This window comes from Glycine soja, chromosome 3 (genome assembly GCF_004193775.1).
Source record: "Glycine soja cultivar W05 chromosome 3, ASM419377v2, whole genome shotgun sequence".
NCBI classification, from domain to species: domain Eukaryota; kingdom Viridiplantae; phylum Streptophyta; class Magnoliopsida; order Fabales; family Fabaceae; genus Glycine; species Glycine soja.
Genome location: NC_041004.1, coordinates 42,795,692 through 42,822,434, shown reverse-complemented (window position 1 = coordinate 42,822,434; position 26,743 = coordinate 42,795,692). Strand labels below are relative to the sequence as shown.

At 33.8% G+C, this 26,743-nt stretch overlaps 7 protein-coding genes and 1 pseudogene across 7 annotated transcripts; 7 read left to right on the top strand and 1 right to left on the bottom strand.

The window, feature by feature from the left end:
• The first annotated feature begins 543 nt into the window (after window positions 1-543).
• Window positions 544-1,645, top strand: LOC114407262 (NDR1/HIN1-like protein 1). Its single transcript, XM_028370297.1, has one exon. The coding sequence runs from the start codon at window positions 669-671 to the stop codon at window positions 1,296-1,298; it is 630 nt and encodes a 209-aa protein (XP_028226098.1). The 5' UTR covers window positions 544-668; the 3' UTR covers window positions 1,299-1,645.
• A 3,112-nt stretch (window positions 1,646-4,757) lies between these two features.
• LOC114407261 (NDR1/HIN1-like protein 10) lies at window positions 4,758-5,757 on the top strand. The gene has a single exon (XM_028370296.1). It carries the CDS (start codon window positions 4,939-4,941, stop codon window positions 5,548-5,550), a length of 612 nt encoding a protein of 203 aa, XP_028226097.1. The 5' UTR covers window positions 4,758-4,938; the 3' UTR covers window positions 5,551-5,757.
• Window positions 5,758-7,708: 1,951 nt separating this feature from the next.
• LOC114407256 (NDR1/HIN1-like protein 10) lies at window positions 7,709-8,745 on the top strand. The gene has a single exon (XM_028370291.1). The coding sequence runs from the start codon at window positions 7,872-7,874 to the stop codon at window positions 8,559-8,561; it is 690 nt and encodes a 229-aa protein (XP_028226092.1). The 5' UTR covers window positions 7,709-7,871; the 3' UTR covers window positions 8,562-8,745.
• Window positions 8,746-10,102: 1,357 nt separating this feature from the next.
• Window positions 10,103-11,037, bottom strand: LOC114407255 (annotated as a pseudogene).
• A 2,237-nt stretch (window positions 11,038-13,274) lies between these two features.
• Window positions 13,275-14,348, top strand: LOC114407259 (NDR1/HIN1-like protein 10). The gene has a single exon (XM_028370293.1). The coding sequence runs from the start codon at window positions 13,498-13,500 to the stop codon at window positions 14,179-14,181; it is 684 nt and encodes a 227-aa protein (XP_028226094.1). The 5' UTR covers window positions 13,275-13,497; the 3' UTR covers window positions 14,182-14,348.
• A 2,833-nt stretch (window positions 14,349-17,181) lies between these two features.
• LOC114407260 (NDR1/HIN1-like protein 10) lies at window positions 17,182-18,062 on the top strand. Its single transcript, XM_028370294.1, has one exon. The coding sequence runs from the start codon at window positions 17,334-17,336 to the stop codon at window positions 17,955-17,957; it is 624 nt and encodes a 207-aa protein (XP_028226095.1). The 5' UTR covers window positions 17,182-17,333; the 3' UTR covers window positions 17,958-18,062.
• Window positions 18,063-22,151: 4,089 nt separating this feature from the next.
• Window positions 22,152-23,086, top strand: LOC114407258 (NDR1/HIN1-like protein 10). The gene has a single exon (XM_028370292.1). It carries the CDS (start codon window positions 22,220-22,222, stop codon window positions 22,901-22,903), a length of 684 nt encoding a protein of 227 aa, XP_028226093.1. The 5' UTR covers window positions 22,152-22,219; the 3' UTR covers window positions 22,904-23,086.
• Window positions 23,087-25,125: 2,039 nt separating this feature from the next.
• Window positions 25,126-26,197, top strand: LOC114407254 (NDR1/HIN1-like protein 10). The gene has a single exon (XM_028370290.1). It carries the CDS (start codon window positions 25,235-25,237, stop codon window positions 25,898-25,900), a length of 666 nt encoding a protein of 221 aa, XP_028226091.1. The 5' UTR covers window positions 25,126-25,234; the 3' UTR covers window positions 25,901-26,197.
• Window positions 26,198-26,743: the final 546 nt, after the last annotated feature.

The following is a 26,743-nucleotide window of genomic DNA, read 5'->3' as shown; positions in this document are numbered from 1 at the left end:
ACTTTCAATGCAAAGCTTGATAGTTTTCCCTGCGTACCTAAAGGAGTGCTTTTTAACACAACCAATTATCCGCTGAATTTTATTAAAAACTATAATATTATGTGTATAATTTATTAGGAAATGTTCTAGTAACATTTCTTAACCATCTATAACTCAGTCATAGTGACAATAAATGAGCTTAAGTTATGCACAAAGCCATGAAGGGAAGTTGCTGAAGAATCCGGAAAATTCCTCCTACAACCCGCATACGTTGTACTATACGAACTGAGCCATGGACAAATTGCTTTAGGGGAAAATATCGGATCAGATGCAGTAACATGATTGAAGTTTCAATTGAACCGGTACTAAAATGACGTGACATTAATCTACTACGGAACTTCTAATCCAAAAGACAAAAGATGCAAACAAGAAGTGAAATAAAATAATAATAAAAAACATTCAATTGCGCGATGACTACGTATACATGTCTAGTAGCAAATTAATTAACTCAACCATTAATCATCATCCAATAATATAATAACCCCCTCTATCATGTAAACATGATCTTACCATATCATTTCAAGACCTTAAAGTACCAAACTTCCAACTCTTCTCTCTTCTCTCTTCACTCTTCACTCTTGTCCTCATTTCCTCACAAAACCAGTGTCCGTAACATCTCCACCTTAACGATGTCGGTAAAGGAGTGTCACCACCACAAGGGAAAGAAGCACAAACTCTGGAGACGCATCTTCTGGGGCATAGTGATCTTCGCCTTCATCGTGTTGCTAACAGTTCTTATAATCTGGGCAATCCTAAAGCCTTCAAAGCCAACCTTCATCCTCCAAGACGTGACCGTCTACGGCTTCAACGCCACCATCCCCAACTTCCTCACCTCAAGCTTTCAGGTCACGCTTTCCTCGCGCAACCCCAACGACAAAATCGGAGTCTACTACGACCGTCTCGACACCTACGTCACTTACCGGAACCAGCAGGTCACGTACCGAACCTCAATCCCACCCTCATACCAAGGTCACAAGGAAGAGGATGTGTGGTCCCCATTCGTCTACGGCACTAACGTCCCCGTCGCACCCTTCAACTTCGTTGGTCTCAGTCAAGACCAGACCAACGGCAACGTCCTCGTCCTCGTTAAGATTGACGGTAAGGTACGATGGAAAGTTGGTACCTTCGTCTCTGGTCACTACAACCTCTATGTAAGGTGCCCTGCTTTCATAACTTTTGGCCCCCAAAGCACCGGGATTGCCCTTGGCAAGAACGCCGTTAAGTATCAATTGGTTCAACGCTGCACCGTCGGGGTTTGATGTAACCGCCGTCCAACATATATTCATTCTGTCTTTGCTCTGCTCCTTGCTATATTTAGTGTCTATCTATATACGGTCTTTTCTCATTTCTTTTTTTTATATACGTATTATTGTTATCTTCCACTACGTATTTCTTCTGTATTGACGGATCACTTTGTTGTTAGGCATACGTGCGTGTCTTTGTTACAGCATTTGGAATTGTACATTTTGCTACAGAATAAACTGCACTTGGAAAAAAAGTATGTAATAGAGGTGAAAGCGAAATTACAATTTGTAACAAAGAGCCAATTGAAATAAATTAAAACGTTGTTTCAATTTGGATAAAGAGATCGGTGCCTCGTGAATCATCTAGCTAGTGCCATTTGCCTTCTTCTTCTTTCAAGAATATTCATATATGATTCTCGTTTTATTTGGCTTTAATTCTCTCAACTTTTGGTTTTCTCTTCTTGGATATGCATGTGAATTTCATTATCTGCCGCATATTCTGCATATTATTGGATCAATAATGAAGTATGATGATAATTTCGAAATTAAGGGTCTATATATATTGTTGGACCACTTTTTCTTTCTCAATTTTAATTTAGTGATATATTTATCCGGGGAAATACCTAAACCCAGATTCAACGTAAGATGAGTATTCTAATAAGATAACCGTACCCCTCACACTATGACATTATCTCTCCTAAAATAAAAGTGCAAGTGAACAAATTAAACCGACTATTATTCACTGGAGCGTGTCATTGAATTGGATGGAGAAGGGATAATATCGTGAATATATCTCTAATTAGCCTGTTTTTAGAGGTTAATTATGGTCAATGACTTTGGCCACATCCTTCCACATGGCTTGGTGGTGGTGGTGGTTGTCCTTTTCAGTCCCCTTTACCTACCTTGCCTGCTACTAATGCGGTGAAAGAAAGGAGCTTTCCCTAATTATGTCACGCCTAGCTACAAATAGAGTTCAATTATGTTCATTTATGCATATTCTATTGACTATTATCAAATCAGAGACTTGGACAACTCAACAGAACACATGCATGCTTAATTAGCAATTAGCATCAAACAGTGTGCGAACAGATTTGGTATTCAGCACCGTCAAGGTAGTGCAAATTAAAGGAACCTTCTTTGATTCGTCAACATTCAAAACCGGTCACCATGTGCATGTGATAGGATGCAACTTTTTTTTTTTTTTTTTTTTGGGGTGAGAATTTGATAGGATGCAACTTTGATAACGACTCACGACGCTCCATACAATACTCCTCAAGCAATGTTAATTTAGTAACCCCATACATAGGAACGTTACACGTATATTATTGTATTTTGCTTGTTTCTAACTAGACACAATAATCAATCACATGGTCTCTCTGTCACCACTACCGAATTGACTAAAATCTGAACTCTCAGCTGCTTCTTTATTTATCTTATGTTAGTCTATTCCACTATTTCCTACAATAAGATATCTTTTTCCGTTTTTTTGGGCTAAAAACAAGTGCGAAATATCTTTAAAAATGACACACACACACATGATGGTGTTATGGTCAAGTGATTTTGTGGCCAATTCTTTAACTAGTGAAAATTAGGTAATTTTTTTTTTATCAAATTTCATAACTATTTTTTTAATTGTCATTATGAAATAAACAAATTTATATAAATAATATGATGTGACTGTTAGAAAACAAGAGAACACTGAGTGCCGATAACTTTTTTTTTTTCTTTTGGAAAATAGCATCATAATTTTTTTTTTGTTGGACTTCTTATTAACTAACCTTATGGTCAGAGATTATAGGGAAATTATCATTAGTGTAAGTAATACTTGCATCTACTGCTAGCAAAAAATTATATTTCAACGAGGGGCGAATATAGGGATTAGGTAGCCAAGACCTCATAATTTCTTGACATTTTTTGTTGTCTTTAAATGTGAGAATAATTTGAGTAGCGTCATTTCCTTTTACAAAAAATATATAAAGAATCACCCATGGCTAGATTTTGTAAAGCGGACATGTTTGAAAGTTACAACTTCTACCTATTTTACTATAACTTATTCGCACAAAGAGTAAATAGTTCATTTTGATGATATAATTTTTTGCACAATTATCTATACACAAATTATCATATATATATATATATATAAAGCTCGTTAGTTTTTATAATAACTATTTTAAAAGTAATATTATCATAATTTTTTAAATAATTGATAATATAAAACTTTAGACTGACAACATATAAAACAATTGATGAATTTATAATTTATAACACTTAACAATTGTAATTAGCTGAAAATATATTTTTTTTATAAAAAATATGGACATTCTTTCTGCGTGAAAACTCTTAATCACTTGAATAACCATCACAGGACAATGGAATCAAGTTATCAAGGTGTGACCATTTTTTTAAAAATTTCGGTAAGAAAGCCACCGGGAAGTCAAATGAATTGAAAGAATACAGTCCACGATGGGCCTCTAAATGGCCCAATTTGTGAATTATAGGCTTCTGCCTTGTAGCCCAATCGCTGAGCCCACAAGTGAATCCAAACTTATAGAGTAAAACTTAAATTGGACTTTGAAAAATATTTTAATTTCTTATTCTAGACCCTTGGCTCAAAGAGAAGAGCTTGTTTTTCTTCTTCTTTCGTTTAAGTAAGCTATTTAATTAGTAAGCGCTAATTTTTTCAAATTTTACTCTTTTATAAAAATAATTTTGAAATAAAATATACTTACATTATTAATTGAAAAGTCAGTGATTAAAAATTGTGATATATGTATGAAAGAATATAAAACTAATTATAAATTGAGCTATTGATTTTCTAACTAATAACAAGATAAAGTGCATTTCTCTTACAATTCTTAAAGATATACCGTCCAAGAAATGCAATTAAAAACATAATAAAAAAATAGAAAAAAATTATGTACATTCCATCATTTCACAAAAAAGTATATTAAGTGAAACATAGTTATAAATCTTTATACTTATTTTTAATTTTTATGCATAAAAAGAAAAAAGTGAAACATAGTTGCAATATTACCACTGCCATACTTTGTAATTTAGATCCGGCCTAAATGGTAATAATGAGATGCGATAGGGTTAGAACTAAGAACTTAGAAGTTTCGTTCTCATGGGAACAAAAACACGCAAAGAAATCTGATTGCAGCAACGATTTTGAACGTTTCAAATTTCGTATCAATGGCATATTGCCAACTTGCCATTTATGCCCATGAAAAGTTCACGTCCACATATTGACAAGATCAAGTGTCGTGTTTTTGATAATCATCAATTAGAGGTGGCAACAAGTTCCGTACGAATGTTTCTTCGTGGTTGTTGCTGCGGTGAGGTCAATCTACGTCAAACTTTGCACGGGTCAATACAAACACGCAGAGTAGCAACTGAATAAGGCAAATAGCCAACACGCACTGGTGCCCACAACCGCGTTTCATTTCTATATATAAGCATTAAGCACTATCACTACTTTATCCATTCTCTCACAACTCACCAACTTCTCTCTATCCATCAAGTCCCCTATTGGCTATTAGTCTATTACAAATCACAACTAATTCTCCTCGATCATCTTTCATTTGTCTTGATAATTTCTTAGTTACATCAAAGTATTCCCGGTTAATTATATTAGTTCATTCACTCATCTGCAAGCATGGCCGATAAGCACGGAAGAAGCTGCTGTTGCTGCCTCTTTGGAATCTTGTGGAAGATTCTGGTTGCACTCATCGTCCTCGTTGGCCTCGTATTCCTCATATTCTGGCTGGTGGTTCAACCCCGCTCCTTCAAATTCCAGGTCACGGAAGCGGACCTAACCCAATTTGATTACTACACCAACAATCACACTCTCCACTACAACATGGTGCTCAACTTCACTGCACGCAACCCCAACAAGAAGCTCAGCATATACTACGACAAAGTTGAGGCATTAGCATTCTACGAGGATGCCAGGTTCGCCAATTACGATGTCATAACTCACATGAACTCCTTCCGCCAGTACAAGAAGAGCACCAGCCCCATGAGCGCCGTTTTTTCGGGGAAGAAGGTGTTGATGCTCAACAGCGAACAAGTCTCTAAGTTGAACCAAGACAAGAGTGATGGGGTTTATGACATCTACGTGAAGCTCAACTTCAGGATTCGGTTCAGGCTCGGGGACTCCATATCCGGTAACTTGAAGCCCAAGGTCAAATGTCACCTCAAGGTTCCCTTCAGTAAAAGTGGCACCTTTACTCTCTTTGAGACCACCAAATGTTCTGTCCATTTCTAGGGTCTGCATGTTGGATTTCTTGGATTGAGATTGGAATTTTCTTTACCCTTCATTTTAATTTCACATAATTAAGGATGTAACTTTTGCAGTTATTTTATTCATTCTTTGACTATATTCAATAATAATGTTATTGTATATGTTTTCTTACAATAAATTCTTTAATTTTGGTACTCCTTTATATGAAGTTTTACATAATTAAGGATGTAACTTTTGCAGTTATTTTATTCACAGGTACTCTTTTATAAGTTTTCTAAACCCTTCTAGGAAAAGGATAATCAAATTGACGCATCTCTTGATCTTTTCCTTATATAAGTTAGGTGTTAGTTTATGCTTTTTTATTATACATTTTTTTTTTGTCATTTCTCCTTCACTTAAACTGGAATCATATGAGGTAATGTTAGGGGTGAGCAAGGAACGGATGGGAATGAGTTTATAATTTGTCCCTGTTTAACGCGAAAGTTTGATTGAAATATTATACATTAAATAACAAAGTTTTATTATCAATGCATAATTGTTAAAAAAAACATATACTTTATATTGCGAATAAAAAAAGGAGGTTGAGTCGACTCGAACAACAACCTGAATCCGTCCTAAAAATGCACGACTCTATTTTCCTTATATTGTTTAGTTTTAGATTATACTTTTTTATTATACATTTTTTTTTTCATTTTTCTAAATCTGCCTTTCGTCCTTTATTTTTGTTAGTCTTCCACTTATAATTAAACTGATCCATATGAGGTAATGTTAGAGGTGAGCAAGGGACGAATCCAAATGAGTTTATACTTGTCCCCGCTGTCGGACCCGAACCCGTCCTAAAAATGCATGAGTCTATTTTCAAAACTCAAATCCATCCAAATCAATCTTAGATGGGATTGGATTAGTTCACGGTCACCCTTAGGTAACGTTCTCTCTTGTTTTATCTCTTTTATAACTTTTTCAACCCTTTACCTTCCTTTACTATATAAGACTGTGATACTTTATCACATTGCACGATTATAAAGAATAAAATAAAATTTGTTTATATGAATTATATGGCATCCAATTAATGGTTGCAAGATTGGTGATCATAATACCGAAAACAAAATAAAAAAATATCTCAAGACCCATATCGGATTTAAAATAAAAAATCACTTGATAAGCATATGAGACCTCAAGCATTATCAAGAGTGTTCTCCCGACAACAATTAAGACTTTATTAGAAAAATTAGATGTATTATGTTTTTTCCTTTTAAATAAAGGTATCATATCTGTTTATATTCATAGCATTAATTAGGAGGATAATAATTGGCTTGAGGATTTTCCATCCCTTGTCTGCTGTTGTGTTGACCATGATTTGAGGGCTTGTTTTGATCCCTCTTAATTTGCTGAATAAAATTTGGTTTTTGACTTAAAAAAAAAGAGAAATATATAGTTGCAATGTTTTTTTTTTAAAGATAATATAGTTGCAATGTTACGACCACCACGATCTTTTATTTGAGTAATGGAATGCTATTAGTTGAAAAATAAATCTGTTTAATGTTTTAAAAATATTAAATTCACTTAATATGAGTTTACTGTATAAATAAAATTCTAGGACCTTTTTTTAAAAGATAATTCTAGGACTTAAAAGAAAGATTTGATGATGGAATTTATATATATATTTTTTTAAAAATTAGATGTAGCTTATAGTAACAACGAGATGCAATTAATTTACAAGCTTAATTCTAAAAAAAAAGTTTTCAAGTTTCCGTTTTCATGTAAACCAAACCACGCACAATCATTATAACACACTTCTATAAAAACACGCATTCGGATTAGTGCGACGATTTTGAAATGTTCAAATTTCGTAACAATGGCATATTGCCTTATATTATATGTCCATGTGAAGGTCACTGAAAAAAAAACCAACCCACTAAGATTTCTTTTTTTAGTATACACAGGTTTAAATATATATCAACGAGTATATAAATATAAACAAATACTTACAAGAATATAGTGAAACTTGTAACGTGTTTGCTTGATTATTTTATACATTACATGCATTTGTTCCGCACGAATGTTCCTTCTGCGGTCAATCTTGAACAAAGTTTGCAGCGGTCAATACAATCCGCGGTTGATCGATTCCTTTCACGCAAAAGGACACGTATTGCCATTGTATATATACGCACCACTTCCTTCTCCCATATCTCACAACCCACCACCATCTCTGCTCTCCATCAAGTCCCCTATTACATTACAATTCACAATTAATATTCTCTTCATCATATACTTTCCCTTGATAATAATTTCTTGGTTACATCAAGGTACATATTTTCTGTTCATTCATTAACTCATCTGCAAACATGGCCGATAAGCAACCCCACTTGAACGGCGCTTATTACGGTCCCGCCATTCCTCCGGCGGAGCAACCACGCTACCGCCCTCACAGTCACCGCGGAAGAAGCTGCTGTTGCTGCCTCTTCGGAATCTTGTGGAAGATTCTGGTTGCACTCATTGTCCTCGTTGGCCTCGCGGTCCTCATCTTCTGGCTGGTGGTTCAACCCCGTTCCTTCCAGTTCCACGTCACGGAAGCCGACCTAACACAATTTGATTACTATACCAACAACAACACCCTTCACTACAACATGGTCCTCAACTTCACTGCACGCAACCCCAACAAGAAGCTCAACATATACTACGACAAAGTTGAGGCATTAGCATTCTACGAGGATGTCAGGTTCGCAAGTTACGATGTCATAACACACATGAACTCCTTCCGCCAGTACAAGAAGAGCTCCAGCCCCATGAGCGCCGTTTTCACAGGGCAACAATTGCTGATGCTGAACAATGATCAAGTCTCAGAGTTCAACCAAGACAGGAATACTGGTGTTTATGACATCTATGTGAAGCTCTACTTCAGGATGAGGTTCAGGCTCGGGGACTTTATATCCAATGACTACAAGCCCAAGGTCAAATGTCACCTCAAGGTTCCTTTCAGTAAAAATGGCACCTTTACTCTGTTTCAGACCACCAAATGTGATGTCGATTTCTAGGGACTACACTTTTTATTAGATTGGTTTTAATCTGGACTTTTCTTTCTTTAATCTTTATTTTAAATTTTTATAATTAGTTATGTAACTTTTGTGATTATTTTATTCATTCTTTTACCTATATGTTTGTAATGTATATGATTTCTTGCAATAATATTTTTGTTACTCCTGTTTATGCAGTAGTGTATATCACGGATAAGCACTTTTGCGAATAGCCAAATACACAATTTGATTACCCTACTAATTGAAATTGTTGCCACGAAACATATGTATGTATGTAAATTGTTATTGTTTAAGGTTTTGGTCATTTGGTGTGCCTTAAATTAGACCTCTGTATTCTTTCTACACGGCCCAACTCTTAACCGCTTGAATAACCCTCGCAGGACAATTCAATTAAGGCGTGCCAATTTTTGTTCTGGTAAGAAAAAAGTCACCTTGAACTTGAAATCAAATGAATTACAAGAACACCAACTAGGCCTCTGGAGCTTGTGTCGGGTCAGGCTTAATTCTGCCCTGACCATTGTTTCATATCAATTTGGTGTTCCCCGCCTTGCTGCTATTGTTGTGGGATTGTGAATGATCGATCATTTCCACCTAATTGTGGATAACTGGAATTTAGGGCTGTATAGATCCAATCCAATCTTTTAAAAGACAACAAACTGATTAAAAAAACATGAAACCAGTGAAAACTGCTTTTTAGACCATTATTTTTGCATAATTCATCAATTTGGGTTATTTTTGGTTGATGTCTACCAAATTGAATTGATCCAAACCAAACTGATATTTTCTAATACATATATGTTATTGAGAAAAAAAATATTATAGACCAATAGTATCAATTAATGTCACAATGTCATCCCATCACAATCTCTATATATGTTTGGTAAATTTATTAGTTTTGATAATAATTATGTTTAAAATCACATTAATATTAATTTATTATTAGATGAAGGTGTCAAATGATTTTATCTTATCATTGTATCACCATTAAACTATGTGTTAATATGATTTTTACATGTAACTTTTTTACGTTTTAATATTCTCTTAGTAAATTAACGATATTTTTATTATGCTTTTTTCATCTATCCAAAATCAACGTAGCAAAATTATATATACTTCGCTCTTCTCAGATTTTTATTTTGAATATAAATGTTCTTGACTCTTTAGGGAAAACAAACCATGTTAGAAGTCACCATCATAATTTATTAAAACAATAAAGTAGAATTTTTTTTCTTTAAAAAAATGTCACTAACCTAAATATGGATTCACGAATCGATTATTTTTGTGTAATTTATACTCGTTTATCAAAGTGGGTCTAACGTATACCTAAGCCCCATATGTCTTTGTCTCTCTTCGCTGCACTACCCAATAAACGAGTAGAAAATATCTACATTCAGATGTTGTAAGAAATTTCGAGCCCAAAGTGATATAAAAAAAATATTACAAGAAAAACATATACATTATAGAGAACGAATGAATAAAACAATGACGTATACCTAAACTTAAAACCAAATTAAGGGAAATTCTAGAGGAGTACGTACCAAAATCAAATTTATTGCTTGAAAACATATACATTATAGAGAAAGAATGAATAAAACAATGACAAAAAAACACACAATTAATTATTAAAATATAAAATAATTAGTAATTAAAGAGAATGTATCCAAGAAATGAAATGTCTAGCAGTCGATCCTTAGAAATGGACAGAACATTTGGTGGTCTGAAACAGAGTAAAGGTGCCACTTTTACTTGAAGGAACCTTGAGGTGACATTTGACCTTGGGCTTCAAGTGACGGGATATGGAGTCCCCGAGCCTGAACCGAATCCTGAAGTTGAGCTTCACATAGATGTCATAAACCCCATCACTCTTGTCTTGGTTCAACTTAGAGGCTTGTTCATTGTTGAGCATCAACACTTTCTGTCCCGAGAAAACGGCGCTCATGGGGCTGGTGATCTTCTTGTACTGGCGGAAGGAGTTCATGTGAGTGACCATATCGTAATTGGCGAACCTGGCATCCTCGTAGAATGCTAATGCCTCTACTTTGTCGTAGTATATGCTGAGTTTTTTGTTTAGGTTGCGTACGTGCAGTGAAGTTGAGGACCATGTTGTAGTGGAGAGTGTTGTTGTTGGTATAGAAATCAAATTGTGTTAGGTCGGCTTCCGTGACGTGGAACTTGAAGGAACGGGGTTGAACCACCAGCCAGAATATGAGGATTGCGAGGCCAACGAGGACGATGAGTGCAACGAGAATCTTCCACAAGATTCCGAAGAGGCAGCAGCAGCAGCTTGTTCCATGGTCTTGCTTATGAGCCATGCTTGCAGACGAGTGATGAACAGGAGATAAATACTTTGATGTGACCAAGAACTTATGAAGGAAAAATGAAAATAATTTAGCTGGGAATTGTAATGGGGGAGTTGATAGAATTAGTAGGTGAATTGTGAGATATGGGAGAAGAGGGTGGTGCATATATATAGAAAGGAATGGCATTGAAGAAGATTCTATGGGTCGTACAATACAAAGCGGTTGTGATCGATCGAGCACACGTGTTCGTGTTATGTATTTCTTTTACTCACGAAAGGAATCCCTCAACAGTGGATTGTATTGGCCCGTGCAAAGATTGATGTACATTGACCACGAAGGAACATTTTTGCGGAAGATATGCATTTTTAATTGTAGATAAGTCGAAGCAGGAGGGTCGTGATTCGTGAAGCCGGTTCAGGCCAGGTTTCTGAGAGTGTACCTTGCTTGCTCAGCTACAATACAATGTTGCCTTTTATGTATACACTTGTCTACTCGTCGATATTAATTCATGTAAAATGTGTACTGAAGCCATCACGTTACAAGTTCATATTTATATTTGAGGAGCACTAGAAAAATAAATTATTAAATACCTTGTATTTTTCTCTTAAAACTAGCTAGCCCTATTGTATTAAATATTTAATATATGATTTTTCAGTCCACAAAGACCACATCAAAGTTCTGTGTTTATTGTTTAGCCTAGGTGTAATTGCTGCAAACAAGATATATACTAAAAAAACATGAGCCCTATTTAATGGAAGATAATGTTTAAAGTTTGGTTAAAATATTATAATATATCATTTATATAAATATCCACATTAAAAAACAACACACTAGGTAAAAATAAATAAAATTGGTGTCAATGTTAATCATTATTTAGTGACAATCTTAAGTAAAAATGACAATACATAGAGTCTGAATAAAGTAGTATAATACTCGGGGACATATATCCAGTATCCAACGAGGTAAGCAAGGGTCTTGAATCTCCCTTCTTCAAGATCCTTTATATACATGTGAGAAGAAAATGAAAAAGAAAAAAAAATATTATAGGAAAACAAATAAGAAGAATAGAGTGTTGAATTGATATCTGTTTAATTTTTTAGTGCATCTTATCTCTAGTTTTACACATAATTTAATAATAAATATTTTTGTGAAACTCATTATTTATTAAATAATTATTTGCTAAAAATTAAAATTTTAAATAATTGTGTAAAAAATCTTGGTCCTCCCTTTGATATATTTCTGTATCTGTCCTTGATAATATATGTCCTAATAATCATGTTTGAAAAAAATACTTGTATTTGTTCTTATACTCACACAAATAACCATTTTAATATCTCTATTTTTGTACCTGTTTTGTATTTGTTATTATACTCACACAAATAACAACTTTAATATCTATATTTTTGTACCTGTTGAATAATTATATACTTGCACTGTACTTAATTTTAAAATCAGAAGATTAGTAAAAGTATTAATTAGAAAAATTGCTACAACTAAAACGAAAAATCATTTTTAAATCATCCAAACATTATCTAAAAAATTTTTACGGCCCCTAGGCTGAATGCCAAAATCTGAAACAATACCATGTCTAAGTTCATAGCAATGTATCATGGTCCAAATTAATATGCTCAGAAGGCCCTATTATAATAAGTAAAAACAATTTTGGGTATAAATTAATTATATGAAAACAATTTTTCATTCTTATTATTTTATAAATACATGTAATAACTTACTGGAAGATGTATGTGCTTCTTAGTACACGTTATTAGGACACGGATATTGGAATTTTGTGGTGCACAAACGATAATATCAGAAGCTGCAAAATCTATAAAACTGGTATGGGGTTGGATTTAGTACAATTTATTTGATGTAAATCATTGAAAGTTTGAAACTACAGTGTGGCACCGTGAAATTGAAATTTATAAAACAGTAGCATAGGATCGATTAGTTATGGGAAGGAGAATGGTAACCACAATGATATATACCACACTCAAGAGGAACAAAGATAGATATAATCTCAGGTCCTGAATTGGAAAATAGTGAGATGAAGAAACGGTCTTGGCTCTCTTTTTAATACTGTTATTGAGATCTAAATTACTGTATTTTGATTTCAAGTTGCACAAATTGGTTTCACTCACATAATGAAAAGTTCAAGTATTGTAGTTGTCGATAAGTATCGTCACACAAATGGTCCTTCGTGGTTGTTGCTTGGTCAATCTAAATCAATCTTAATTTACACTGGTCAATACAATCGTCCGCTGTAGATGGATTCCATGAACTTCATGAATAAAAAAAGTAAATAATACAGACATGTGCTAACAAGTTCACAACTTGTACCCATCCAATGAATCTCCCATGCCTTTCCTTTCTATATAAACGCACCACTCCCTTCTCTCTATCAAATATCAATCAAGTCCCCTATTATTACAATTCACAACTAATTCTCTTCATTCTTCCCTTCATAATCTCTTTTTACATACTTCGTTTTAGTTCATTCACTCCCTTCTCCCACAATTCACATTTTCCTCTCCACCATCAAGTCCCTTATTAGTACAATTGATCACATTCACAACTAATTCCCTTGATCATTTCTTGGTCTTGTTAGTTAATTCAATTCAATTCAATCATCTGAAAGCATGGCCGATAAGCAGCCACACTTGAACGGTACCTATTACGGTCCCGCCATTCCCCCGGCGGAACAACCACGCAATCGCCATCACCACGGAAGAAGCTGCTGTTGCTGCCTCTTTGGAATCTTGTGGAAGATTCTGGTTGCACTCATCGTCCTCGTTGGCCTCGTATTCCTCATATTCTGGCTGGTGGTTCAACCCCGCTCCTTCAAGTTCCAGGTCACGGAAGCGGACCTAACCCAATTTGATTACTACACCAACAATCACACTCTCCACTACAACATGGTGCTCAACTTCACTGCACGCAACCCCAACAAGAAGCTCAGCATATACTACGACAAAGTTGAGGCATTAGCATTCTACGAGGATGCCAGGTTCGCCAATTACGATGTCATAACTCACATGAACTCCTTCCGCCAGTACAAGAAGAGCACCAGCCCCATGAGCGCCGTTTTCTCGGGGAAGAAGGTGTTGATGCTCAACAGCGAACAAGTCTCTAAGTTGAACCAAGACAAGAGTGATGGGGTTTATGACATCTACGTGAAGCTCAACTTCAGGATTCGGTTCAGGCTCGGGGACTCCATATCCGGTAACTTGAAGCCCAAGGTCAAATGTCACCTCAAGGTTCCCTTCAGTAAAACTGGCACCTTTACTCTCTTTGAGACCACCAAATGTTCTGTCCATTTCTAAGGATCGACTACTACACAGTACACACTTCATTTCTTTGATTCACTCTCTTTAATTACCCATTATTTTATATTTTAATAATTAATTGTGTGTTTTTTTGTCATTGTTTTATTCCTTTTGTATCTACAATGTATGTTCTAAGCAATAAATTAATTTGTTTTTGATACTTCTCTAGAATTGTCATTTGTTTTATTATATGTACATTGCAAATCTGATATGTTTTCATGTAATATTTTTTTCTAACACCTTGGGCTCACGTTTTCTTTGATCGAATTATGAATGTAGATGTTTTATAGTGTTGTTAATTGGATAGTGCAACAAAGAGAGATATGTTTACTTATATATTTATATAAGTATACATTAATTGTTAAATCTAAAATTAATCTTCTTAAATATATTGCTAAAATAATCAATAAATTAAAGATAGAAATTAGGAGATGAATTTGAATTATTATTATATATATATATATATATATATATATATATATATATCAATCATTATATCAATATATATTTATATTTTCTTATTTCATAAAATGTTAATAAACTAATTTCTTTAAAAACAATAAAATTACAAAATTTTACATTATAATTTTGTTTTGAAAATCTGTTACAATGAAACTCTTGTACACGTGTTGGAAGGGGTGTACCTATAGAGATTTTAACGTCAATGTTGGGTAGTTCGAGTAACAATCTATAGCATGTGGATTAATGTGTACATATTGAAGGTTCTTAATATGTGGTATTTATAGAGAAGTTAGCGTGCTAGGCAAATTTACATCATTATCGCCTTCGCTTTAGTTCGGATTCTTATCAAAGAAATCATCAGTTGAGCGTAATGGCGACATCTTTCATTTGTAGCATCCATAGTGACTGTGTTTGATAGTGGTGGTTATGTATTTTCAGCAGTTAGTTGTCCAATGACTTTTATTTTTAGGATCAACACATGGAGATGAGTCGCGTACGCGATCGACATGTGGGGTTGAACTGATTGGTTAGATAGACTATAAATACTTCAAAGAACAATCTTAATACACACAGAGCTACGAAAAGGACATTTTATGTGGGAATTTTTAGATTATTTATTTAATATTCGAGGTAATAAAAAATGCGGCCACAATTTTTGTGAATAATTATAGTTTTTTTATATCGTTTGTAAACTATTACATCGATTAAAAATTTAACCAATGTAGAAAGTTGGAGGATCTTGCGAATGTCTTTTTGTTCACTTTGGTATAGTTGCTCTTTTCGATTTTTTGCTTGGCAATGAAAGTGAAGAGGGAATTTGATCGAGAATTAGGATTTCTAAGCAAAAAGGTATGAAGTGAATTATTTTTTAAGAAATGATAAGAACATATTTTTTTAATATATATATTTTTTAAAATTGACAAAGTTTTGAGGGTCTCGTCTCATATTTTATAATTTTCTTTTTGATTTTATAATTTTCATGAAATTTTGATCAAGTAGAGAGTGTGTTTAAAACACTCCTCCTAAGTTTGTGTTTCTTGTTTTGAAGTGGAATTCCTTGTTTGCGTTGCGGGCAATAGATTATTTCATGATGTGTTTATCTTGTGTATTTTGTTGTTTCTTTTTCAATCCAATAAAGAAGATTTCGACGAGAGCTGTCTCTCTCCTTCATCTCCTCCACCCGCTCCATCAACCCGAGTCTTAAACTTCACTGAAAACAAAACTACAACCTTTGGATGACCTCTTGTCGAAGAAAATTGATCAGAAGCATGGGCCTCGACGAGAATAAGATTGTTCGAAACATTTACGATTTGGGTTTTTGGAAATTGGAAATGAAGCATACTATATCTATTCTATTGGTTCTAATACAAATTAATGTAAAAATAAAAACTTTTTACATTATCAGTAATTACATCAACTAAATAATCAATGTAAAATTAATGTCATATTTATCCAACGTGAAATACTATTTTTGTTTTGGTGATAGATTAATATTAAATTTTTTAATAGTCAATGTTTAATTAATGATAATTTTTTAAATATATATAGACTTACATATGCTAAGTTTGTAATTAAATATGCTAAGTTTTTTTTTAATTTGAAATTTGAATAGACTTAAATATAGATAAGATAATAGTTTATTTTAAATCAAACTATTTAAGTTTAAATTTAAAATAATTACGAATTGTAAACCAATTTCGAGGTGTCAAACTACATCCATTAACAAGATTAAAAATACACATACGAACAGGTAACAAATGCAATTAATAATATGATCCCGAAAATATAGGGAAAAAACCATGGCTGCAATAATTTATAGTCATTGCGTGAAAGTATAAATGAAGAGAAACTTAAATGTAATACACGGACACAATTTTTTGATAGAATAATATTATATTTTTCTTTAAATCTTCTCACAACTTTATAAAGAAAACGTTAATTGAAAAAGTAAATATATATATTGAATGTTTTTAGAATGTATATAAAACACATTAAATATTTACCGTATAAAAAAGTAGAAATATTAATAGGAAAATATTGTAAAAGGGTCAATACAATCCGCTGTTGATCACCCCCAAAACTAAGATTTCTTTTTATAGTATATACAACAAGTGCATGTATAGATATAAATATAATTGAGGATATAAATACGTAAAAATATATAGTTAACTTGTAATTTACGTGTTCGCTTGACAGTTGACATGAATATAATAATATCAACGAGTATATAAATATAAATACAAATACAAATACGTAAAAGAAAGGTTATGCCCACATAATGAAAAGATCAAGTGCTGTCGTAGTTTTGGATAAGTATCATCGCAACCAACAACTAAGAGGAGGCTATACAATTAAATTTAAATGCACTTCTTCCATACGAATGTTTCTTCGTGGCTTTACGGTTGATCGATTCCTTACATTTGCATGTGTAAAAAATGAAATAACACGGACACGTGCTTATAAGTTATAACCGCGTTGTACCCATTACCATAGAATTTCATACCTTTCCTTTCTATATATATACTCACCAGGTTCCCTTCTTATAACTCACCACCTTCTCTCTATCAATCAAGTCCCCTAGCTATTACGATTCACAACTTATTCTCTTCATCTTTAATTTCCCTTGATAATTTCTTAGTCACATCAAAGTAATATCTCTTGTTCATCACTCATCTGCGACTATAAGAATGGCAGATTATAAGCAACACCACGGAAGAAGCTGCGGCTGCTGCTGCCTCTTTGGAATCTTGTGGAAGATTGTGGTTGCACTCATTGTCCTCGTTGGTCTTGTATTCCTCATATTTTGGCTGGTTGTTCAACCCCGCTACTTCAAGTTCCACGTCACGGAAGCGGACCTAACTCAATTTGAGTACTATCCAAACAACAACACCCTTCACTACAACATGGTCCTCAATTTCACTGCACGCAACCCCAACAAGAAGCTCAGCATATACTACGACAAAGTTGAGGCATTAGCATTCTACGAGGATGCCAGGTTCGCCAATTACGATGTCATAACTCACATGAACTCCTTCCGCCAGTACAAGAAGAGCACCAGTCCCATGAGCGCCGTTTTCTCGGGGCAGAAGGTGTTGATGCTCAACAACGAACAAGTCTCTCAGTTCAACCAAGACAAGAGTGTTGGAGCTTATGATATCTATGTGAAGCTCAACTTCAGGATTCGGTTCAGGCTCGGGGACTCGATTTCCCGTCACTTGAAGCCCAAGGTCAAATGTGATCTCAAGGTTCCCTTGAACAAAAGTGGCACCTTTACTCTGTTTCAGACCACCAAGTGCCATGTCAATGTCTAGGGACTAAGGATGCATTTGATTTCTTTGATTGATTTTTGAACTTTCTCTCTTTACCCATTATTTGAAATTCTAATAATTATGTTACTTTTGTCTTTATTTAATTCATTCTTTGACTATATATGCCGCAATAATTTTCTGAAGGAGTACCATGCAATAAATTTTTAGATCCACTCCAGCTTTTCGATGATGTAACAATACAGGATCTAGGCAGAACAATTTTGTATGTGTGAAAAATAAAAGAATTTTAAAAGAGAAAAAATGTTATGCATTGATATGGTAAAAAAAAATTACTTTATTATCCAATTACAATTCATCATAAATTTATTGATTTTCAAAATAATTCATAATAATATCGTAAAATTATTTTTCATCACTATAAATATTAAACACATGTTAAAATATGTAACTTTGGACTTACTATCCAAATCTTCTACTGTGATGAAACATTCTTAGAAAATATGCTTTTAAAATACAGGGTCTAGAGGAGAACTCATGTATATTTCAACTTAAATTTTTGAAAAATAATATTTTTATTAATAAATTAAGCTAAGTGCGCATATGTTTATTTAAGACATGCTTTCTTCAAAAAATCTAATAATATTTAGATATATATGAATCATTCTAGTTATTAAAAGAAGTAATGATACAATACATGTTGTAAATAAAGATAAGTAAGAAATAAAAGAGATAGAATTAAAACACGCATATTAACACAATTAAACAATAAAAAAGTATGTCACAATTTTTTTTTTTCAATTTAGTTTAAAATTATAAATAACATTTCATCTATTCATTGTATTTTTAAATCGTACGTGCAGGATTTGTAGATAAAAATTTTCAATCTATTTTATTCCTTATATATAAAATAGTAACTTAATTAGTTTATTAATATATAAGATATCTTATTAAATTACGTAACATCCATAGTTTTAAGTATTTATTATATTATTCATAGTAAAAAAATTCAAGTTGCCATATGTGCATAACGTAAAAATAAAATAAGTGAAAAATGATTGGACTAATTAATGGATAACAATTACAACATATGAACAAGTTTTTAATAACTAAAAATTTACATCAACATTCATTTTAATGTGGTTAATTTAAATTTTTTTATGAACAATAATAACTAAAAATATTTTAAAATTTAAAATGATTCATAATGATTTATTTAAAATAATAACTAAGGATAAAATTAAGAAATAAATTATTTATATTTATTCAGTTAATTAATTATATATAGTGTGTTAATATACACTTATTTTTTTCTATATGGAAATATATTTTATAAAATAATTCTTATACATGCTTAATAAATACATAACACATGTTCCTGTAAAATATATATATATATAACAAATGTACCCATATATGTAAAACACACAATCCGATGTTTATTAGTTGATTCCTTTGATAAGAAGAAATTGAATTAGGCAAAATGGCCAACGCGGAAACGTACTGACGAGTCACGACCGGGTTGTGGCCCCCATAGAATCTTCAATGCCTTTCCTTTCTGATCTAAAGTCTATATTTGTAGATAGACACAAGACACGCTCTCATATCCTCTATTACCATTCACAACTAATTAATTATCTTCATCTTCCCCTTCATAAATTTCTTGCTCACATCAAATTACATATCTCCATTTCATTATTCACTTATCTGCAAGCATGATCCATCAGAAACTCCTTTTGAACGGTGCCTATTACCATCCTCCAGAGAAACCACGCTACCTATACCGCTACTACAGCAGAAGCTATTTTCGCTACATCTTCGGAATCTTACCCAAGATTGCGCTTGCACTCATCTAGAATTATTCTCGATTTAATGCAATCAATTATATTTTTTCCTTGGGAATTGTTGTCGCAAAGCTTATGCTTTGAAATTGTTACTGTTAAAGGTTTTGAATAAAGATTGAGAGTTTCTTAAATAAATTTTGTTTACAAATAAAATAAAAGAAAGAAGGAAAATAACAAAATATTTGCAATTACGTGTAGAATCATGCCCTCTTCTGCGACCGATCGACCGTGTTCTGGGCAACAATGTCAAGATTTTTCAAGTATTTGTATTTATGACAACAATTATAATTACTATCAATCACATTTATTTGTAATTTTCTGTGATATCAAAAAATGAGATGAAATCGATGGATCAACAATTTTTGTCACAAGCTCCTTGCCATAGATGTTCTTTTTGGTTTGCGCCAAAGATGCACTCATTTCTGACTTATATAAACAGGCTCCTTGTCATACATGTTCTTTTTTATTTGCTCCAAAGATGTAAATGGAATTCGTGTCAAAATTCCACATATATATCGATGATGGCAATACTATTCCTGCAGTCAGCAGAGTCAAATCAAACAAGCACTTTGGTCTATAACAATAATAATTTACTCTTTTTTCTTAGATTGTGTTTGAATGAGGTAATTTAAAATTTCAAACAAAATTAATTTTAAGAGTTTTAAATAATTCAATTAAAATTCCTTTATTTTTTAAATTTTATTTTTGGATAAATAAATTAATTTTTTTCATTTTTAAAATTATGTGTTCGGTACAAATCTACTCTGAGTGCGTGAGAGTGTCTCTCTCTGTGTCCTGCTACTGTTGCAATGTGTTTACTCCTTTGTTACGAATTTCAATATTATTAAAATTAGCACAGAGAGAAAGAAAACATTTGGTGGAAGAGGAGAGGGAGGTAGCAAAGGAAGAAGAGAAGAGGAGACGGTGCACACCTTAGCATGGATTCCTCTCTGTCGTCTTCTCTCTCCTCTCTGGCTTCGTCCCCATGGCACCAACATCCGCTCCTCCCACCATCTCGACAGCCTCCTCTGCCTCCCTCTGCCCCACTGCTCCATTCCGCAATGCCGCCAACGGTAAATGCGCCTCCTTCGTTTTCACCTCCGTCTGTGACCCCTCCCTTGTCCACATGGCCATCACCCTCGACGTGGAGTACCTTCGTGGCTCCATTGTCGCCGTCCACTCAATCCTCCAACACTCCCAGTGCCCGGAGAACATCTTCTTCCACTTCCTAGTCTTCGAAACCAACCTCAAATCCCTCGTCAAATCCACCTTCCCACAATTGAACATCAAGGTCTATTACTTCGATCCAGAGATCGTTCGCAACCTGATCTCCACCTCCGTCAGACAAGCCCTCGAACAATCCCTCAACTACGCTAGAAATTACCTCGCTGACCTTCTCGAACCTTGCATCGAGAGGGTCATATACGTGGACTCTAATCTGGTCTCATCGACGACATTTCAAATTTCAGAATTCCCTCTCTAAACAAAATTTAAAATTCCAAAATTTTAGTTAATTAAGAATTATTTATTAAAATATTAAAATTTGAAATTTCAATCCGTAAATATCCAAATAGACAATTTTAAACTTAGAAATTTTAAGTCTTCTAAAAAATTATTTTTCCTATTTTAAATACTCCATCCAAACATACTGTTATATAAATAGTAACATCATTTGATCTTGTAATTGCCAAACAGCCTGCCAAGGGGAATCATTTCTTTCACGGATAAAAAAACAATCAAAAAGAAAAGGACGCAACTACAAGGGATAGATGGGATAATTTCCAAAATAGAAGTTGAAAGAAAACAGTGAGCTATGGTGGATCGAAAAGGCCACAATACTAGAAGTTCACTTATATTCACAATGTGTTTGCATTAATGAAAAAGGAAAATAAGATATTTTTTATATAAAAAAAACTGATTGATAAAATATATAATGATAATTCTACATAGGTGTGCACTAACAAATCTTACCTTGTGGACCTGACAATGTTGTCCACTGAAGATGCAGTGGAATTTGAAGATGACCAAGGCCTGTTGTTATTATTGTTATTAAGTTCTAAGGGTTAGTGTATTTGATTTCAAGTCTATATAAATTGGTTAGGCCCACATAGTGATAAGATCAAGTGTCGTAGGTTTGGATAAATCATTAACTAATTATATGGGGCTACAATTAAAAAAGAGCTTCTGGGAACTTTCTTCCGTACGAATGTTTCTTCGTGAGTTGTTGTCAATCTACATCAAACTACCGGTCAATACAATCCGCTGTGGTTCGATTCCATTCCTTAAACGAAACTGAATAGGCAAACGCAGAAGAGGGACACGTACTCACAAACGCGTTGTTCCCATAGAATCTTCTAAGCTTCCTTTCTATATATGGGAACCACACCCTTCTCCCATATTCTCACAATTATATTCACCACCTTCTTTATACCAAGTCTCCTATTATATCACCAATCTTAAAGCATGGCCGATAAGCAACCCCACTTGAATGGTGCTTATTACGGTCCCGCCATTCCCCCGGCGGAGCAACCACACTACCGCCCTAGCCGCGAAAGAAGCTGCTGTTGCTGCCTCTTCGGAATCTTGTGGAAGATTCTGGTTGCACTCATTGTCCTCGTTGGCCTCGCGGTCCTCATCTTCTGGCTGGTGGTTCAACCCCGTTCCTTCAAGTTCCACGTCACGGAAGCCGACCTAACACAATTTGATTACTATACCAACAACAACACCCTTCACTACAACATGGTCCTCAACTTCACTGCACGCAACCCCAACAAGAAACTCAGCATATACTACGACAAAGTAGAGGCATTAGCATTCTACGAGGATGTCAGGTTCGCCAATTACAGTGTGATAACGCACATGAACTCCTTCCGCCAGTACAAGAAGACCACCAGCCACATGAGCGCCGTTTTCTCGGGGCAGCAAGTGTTGCCGCTCGACAACGACCTAGTCTCAGAGTTGAACCAAGACAAGAGTGGTGGGGTGTACGAGATCGATGTGAAGCTCTACTTCAGGATTAGGTTCAGGCTCGGGGATGTTAAAACCCGTCGCTTCAAGCCCGAGGTCAAATGTGATATCAGGGTTCCCTTGAGGACCAATGGCAGCGTAACTTTGTTTCAGACCACCAAGTGTGATGTCGATTACTAGGGACTACGTATTTGATTTCTTGTGTTGATTTTGGAATTTTCTTTCTTTACCCATTATTTTATATTCTAATAATTATTTATGTGTGACGACTTTTGGCATTAGTTTATCCATTCTTTGACTATATGTATATGCTGTAATGTATACGTTTTCATGAATTATTAATATTTATTTTTTGTTCCCCTAGAATTGTCTTTTGTTTCTATCTTTTGGCCCACGTATAATAATATTCTAGAACGTAACTGACTTAAGAAATATCTTAAAAATTCAGTAAAGAGAACCCTATTATTGTGTTTGATATGGAAGAGAAAAATAATAATGGAGAGGAATTTCATACTTTTTGTGAGACTCATATTTTTTTATACTTAATTTACTTTAATTAAAAAAGTATCTTTTAAATTAAATACCCCCTAAAAATTGAAGAGATATCCTTCTGTATTTAGGTGTGTTTGATAGGGTGAAAGGAAGATAGGAAAGAAGAGAAAATTTTAAATTTAAATTAGGAAGAACAAAAAGTAATTGAAGTTTAATTTATAGAAATAAACTATTTTTATCTCTCTTTTTTTCTTCTATCAAGCATAGAAAGAGATATTGTTATCAATATTTTTTTTCTCTTTATTTTCTTTCTTCTCGCCTAATCTTACCATTGTTCTCTCATTTGAGATTTTTACTTGGTACTGCCGTACTCATATTTTCTTGAATTATCAAAATATTTATTTAAGGGGAAAAGAAGAATAAGAGTTATAATTATGATAAAATTCATGATACTGCAGTTTATAATTGTAAACCACACCTATGACAATATAACTTATTAAAAAAATTATATTCAAATAGAAATTTATTTAATCATTTACTTAAATTCTTATCCACCTATCGTAAATTTGAAAAATGCCAATTGCCATGACTTTGGTTTAGAATTTAAATTTAATTATTAGAAAATTATTGTATTGAATTAAACTAATTAACCACTATAAAGATGAAAAATTTAAAGGTAAAAAATTAAGGAGGAAATTATGATAAGCCTATTTAAACTTATTTCTTGAAAAAAATATTTATTTTAAGAAAATAAACAGTAAATAACTTTACGTTTTCTTATTATGTTTGTTTAAAGTATTTTTATTTTAAAAAATATTTTTTTATTTATTTTAAAAAAACAAATCTTATCTACTAATTAAATTTTTTGAAACGCTTTTTTTGAAATAATTTTTTTAAATTTAAAAAAGCCATAGCAATATATATATATATATATATATATATATATATAATTTAATTACAAGAAAGAAATTAGCTACAAACTTAATTTAATTATTTGGCCTATTGTTAACGTCAATTATAAAATTTCTTTTATGTCATTAATTAGATTGAATCGGCTCTTTTTTTTCGTACTTTAATTATTTTAATTGTACTTGTTTCGTTAGTTTTAAATAAATCTTATAATTTTGAAATATATATATGAAAACTTAAAGAACAATTACTATGGGTAGAGAAAATAGTTGCTAATATGTAGTATGTATATGATTGAAAAAATAGCAGTACATGAAAAGGAAAGCATGCAAGAGTCAAATGACTTTGGAAATAGAAACTTGGAAGTTTCGACGAACCAGCACAGTGAACGCACAATTGTCAATTTTGGACGCACACGCCAAAATCGGAGAAATTCATATATGCGAAAAGCAACCGCGTTGAAACAAAACCACAACTTCTTAGTATTCCTCAGTTCGCACCTCCTCCACGAGCAATTATTTTTTAAGATAACTTATTTTGTAAAACAAATCAAATTTTTATGATTTCTGATAACAATTACTAAAATACAAAGAAAATAAAGGGAATTATAAAAAAAATTAAAGAGAAGTGTATAATGATAATAAGATGAAAAATAATTTATACTAAAGTTTCTTGATATTGCACCTGCTTTTTTAACATTTATAATAATGTTGTTTAGGAGTATAATGTAATAATTTTTAAACAATTAAGAAAACATAAGTATAGTGAAAGAAAAGCAAACAGTATAGGAGTAATTTGACGGAATTTTAGAAAATATCAGTATGATTTAGTCTAAGATGAATTCTATAATGAAAAAAATAAATATGATGCAAACTCTTTTAATTGTTAACGGCAGTTAGCGCAATGTTTGGTGGCCGGTTAAGTTTGATGTTTGTAGATTATCACGCGCTTTTTCTAACTCCCCTACCCCAGAGTTGGCTATAAAACCAAACCCACAGACACAAGGAGCTTCAAGTCTTGTTCCATTGATTCCATCTCTCACATCATTTCCCACTCTCGCGTTTCCTTTATCATATTTATATTCTTTGGTTATTCAATTCATATTACGCCATGTCCCAGTTGAACGGAGCCTACTACGGCCCCTCCATCCCGCCGCCGAAAACTTCCTACCACCGTCCTGGGCGCGGCGGAGGCCTCGGCTGCTGCTGCGGGTGCCTCTTCAGCCTCATCTTCAAGCTCATCCTAACCGTGATCATCATCATTGGCATCGCCGTGTTCCTTTTCTGGCTCATAGTCCGTCCCAACGTGGTGAAATTCCACGTCACCGAGGCCACCCTGACGCAGTTCAACTACACCCCCAACAACACGCTCCACTACGACCTCGCCCTCAACATCACGGTCCGAAACCCCAACAAGAGGCTCGGAATCTACTACGACCGCATCGAGGCGCGTGCAATGTTCCACGACGCGAGGTTTGATTCCCAGTTCCCGGAACCATTCTACCAGGGCCACAAGAGCACCAACGTGCTGAACCCGGTGTTTAAGGGTCAGCAATTGGTGCCACTCAACGCTGACCAATCCGCGGAACTGAAGAAGGAGAACGCCACTGGGGTGTACGAGATCGATGTGAAGATGTACCTTAGGGTCAGGTTCAAGTTGGGTGTCTTCAAGACCAAGACGCTTAAGCCCAAAGTATCATGCGACTTACGTGTTCCTTTGAAAGGAAGCGCCGGTGCTGGTGTCTTTCAGACCACCAAGTGCGACTGGGATCGCTGATGGATTCGGATTCACCCGACCGACCCGACCCGACCCGGTTCTGCTTTCACGTCATTTCTCCCTTTTCTTATTTCTTTATTGGTTAGTTTTGGACATAGTCGTCGTACTCCTTGTCCTTCAGGGTTACTGTTCAGAGATATGATTATTTTATTATACCGCATGTATGTATGCATGCATCATCTACCTTGACTACTGTATTCCCTTCTGTGGACGGGATTTTTGCTGTATTATTTATATCACACATTCACACTTGTTATTTGTTGATAAATAAATTTCATTTTCATTCCGCTTCTTCAATACCCTTGTAACTTGTTCCGTTTCTCAAGTTGCCAGCTTGCGACGTAATATAAATTTACCTCCTGATTACGCGTGCTCAAACAGAAAACGTAATGCAGTAAATGAAGAAAGAAAACTTATATTTATATAAAATATTCATTAACTTTATCAATCAGTTCGTTCGTTGCTAATAAATCAGTTTTTTTTTTCATTTATATTTCCTTTCAATCAGTTCTTTTTCACTCAACATGTACAGAGATAACATAATATTATTAGGTTTACTCTTCTAAAAAAAAGGCATGGCTTACTAACACGGAGATTATGACAACATAGGAAAGTAAGACTTTTAAATATATATTGGAAAACGACCCATTACATAACTTTTTACTGTGAAAAATTATTAAATATGTGTAATAGTTAATATAATTTTTAAACAATAAAGGGAGAATTAATATACAGTTCTACTATTCTCTATAATATAACTCAAAATCAAATGACTTTTCTACGCCATATCAACTCTGTTTCTTTTATCCCTAGTTTTTCTTGCATATATAGGGTAATAACGTT

Coding starts and splice junctions, on each gene's coding strand:
- LOC114407262 (XM_028370297.1), top strand. CDS start 669: ATGTCGGTAAAGGAGTGTCACCACCACAAGGGAAAGAAGCACAAACTC.
- LOC114407261 (XM_028370296.1), top strand. CDS start 4,939: ATGGCCGATAAGCACGGAAGAAGCTGCTGTTGCTGCCTCTTTGGAATC.
- LOC114407256 (XM_028370291.1), top strand. CDS start 7,872: ATGGCCGATAAGCAACCCCACTTGAACGGCGCTTATTACGGTCCCGCC.
- LOC114407259 (XM_028370293.1), top strand. CDS start 13,498: ATGGCCGATAAGCAGCCACACTTGAACGGTACCTATTACGGTCCCGCC.
- LOC114407260 (XM_028370294.1), top strand. CDS start 17,334: ATGGCAGATTATAAGCAACACCACGGAAGAAGCTGCGGCTGCTGCTGC.
- LOC114407258 (XM_028370292.1), top strand. CDS start 22,220: ATGGCCGATAAGCAACCCCACTTGAATGGTGCTTATTACGGTCCCGCC.
- LOC114407254 (XM_028370290.1), top strand. CDS start 25,235: ATGTCCCAGTTGAACGGAGCCTACTACGGCCCCTCCATCCCGCCGCCG.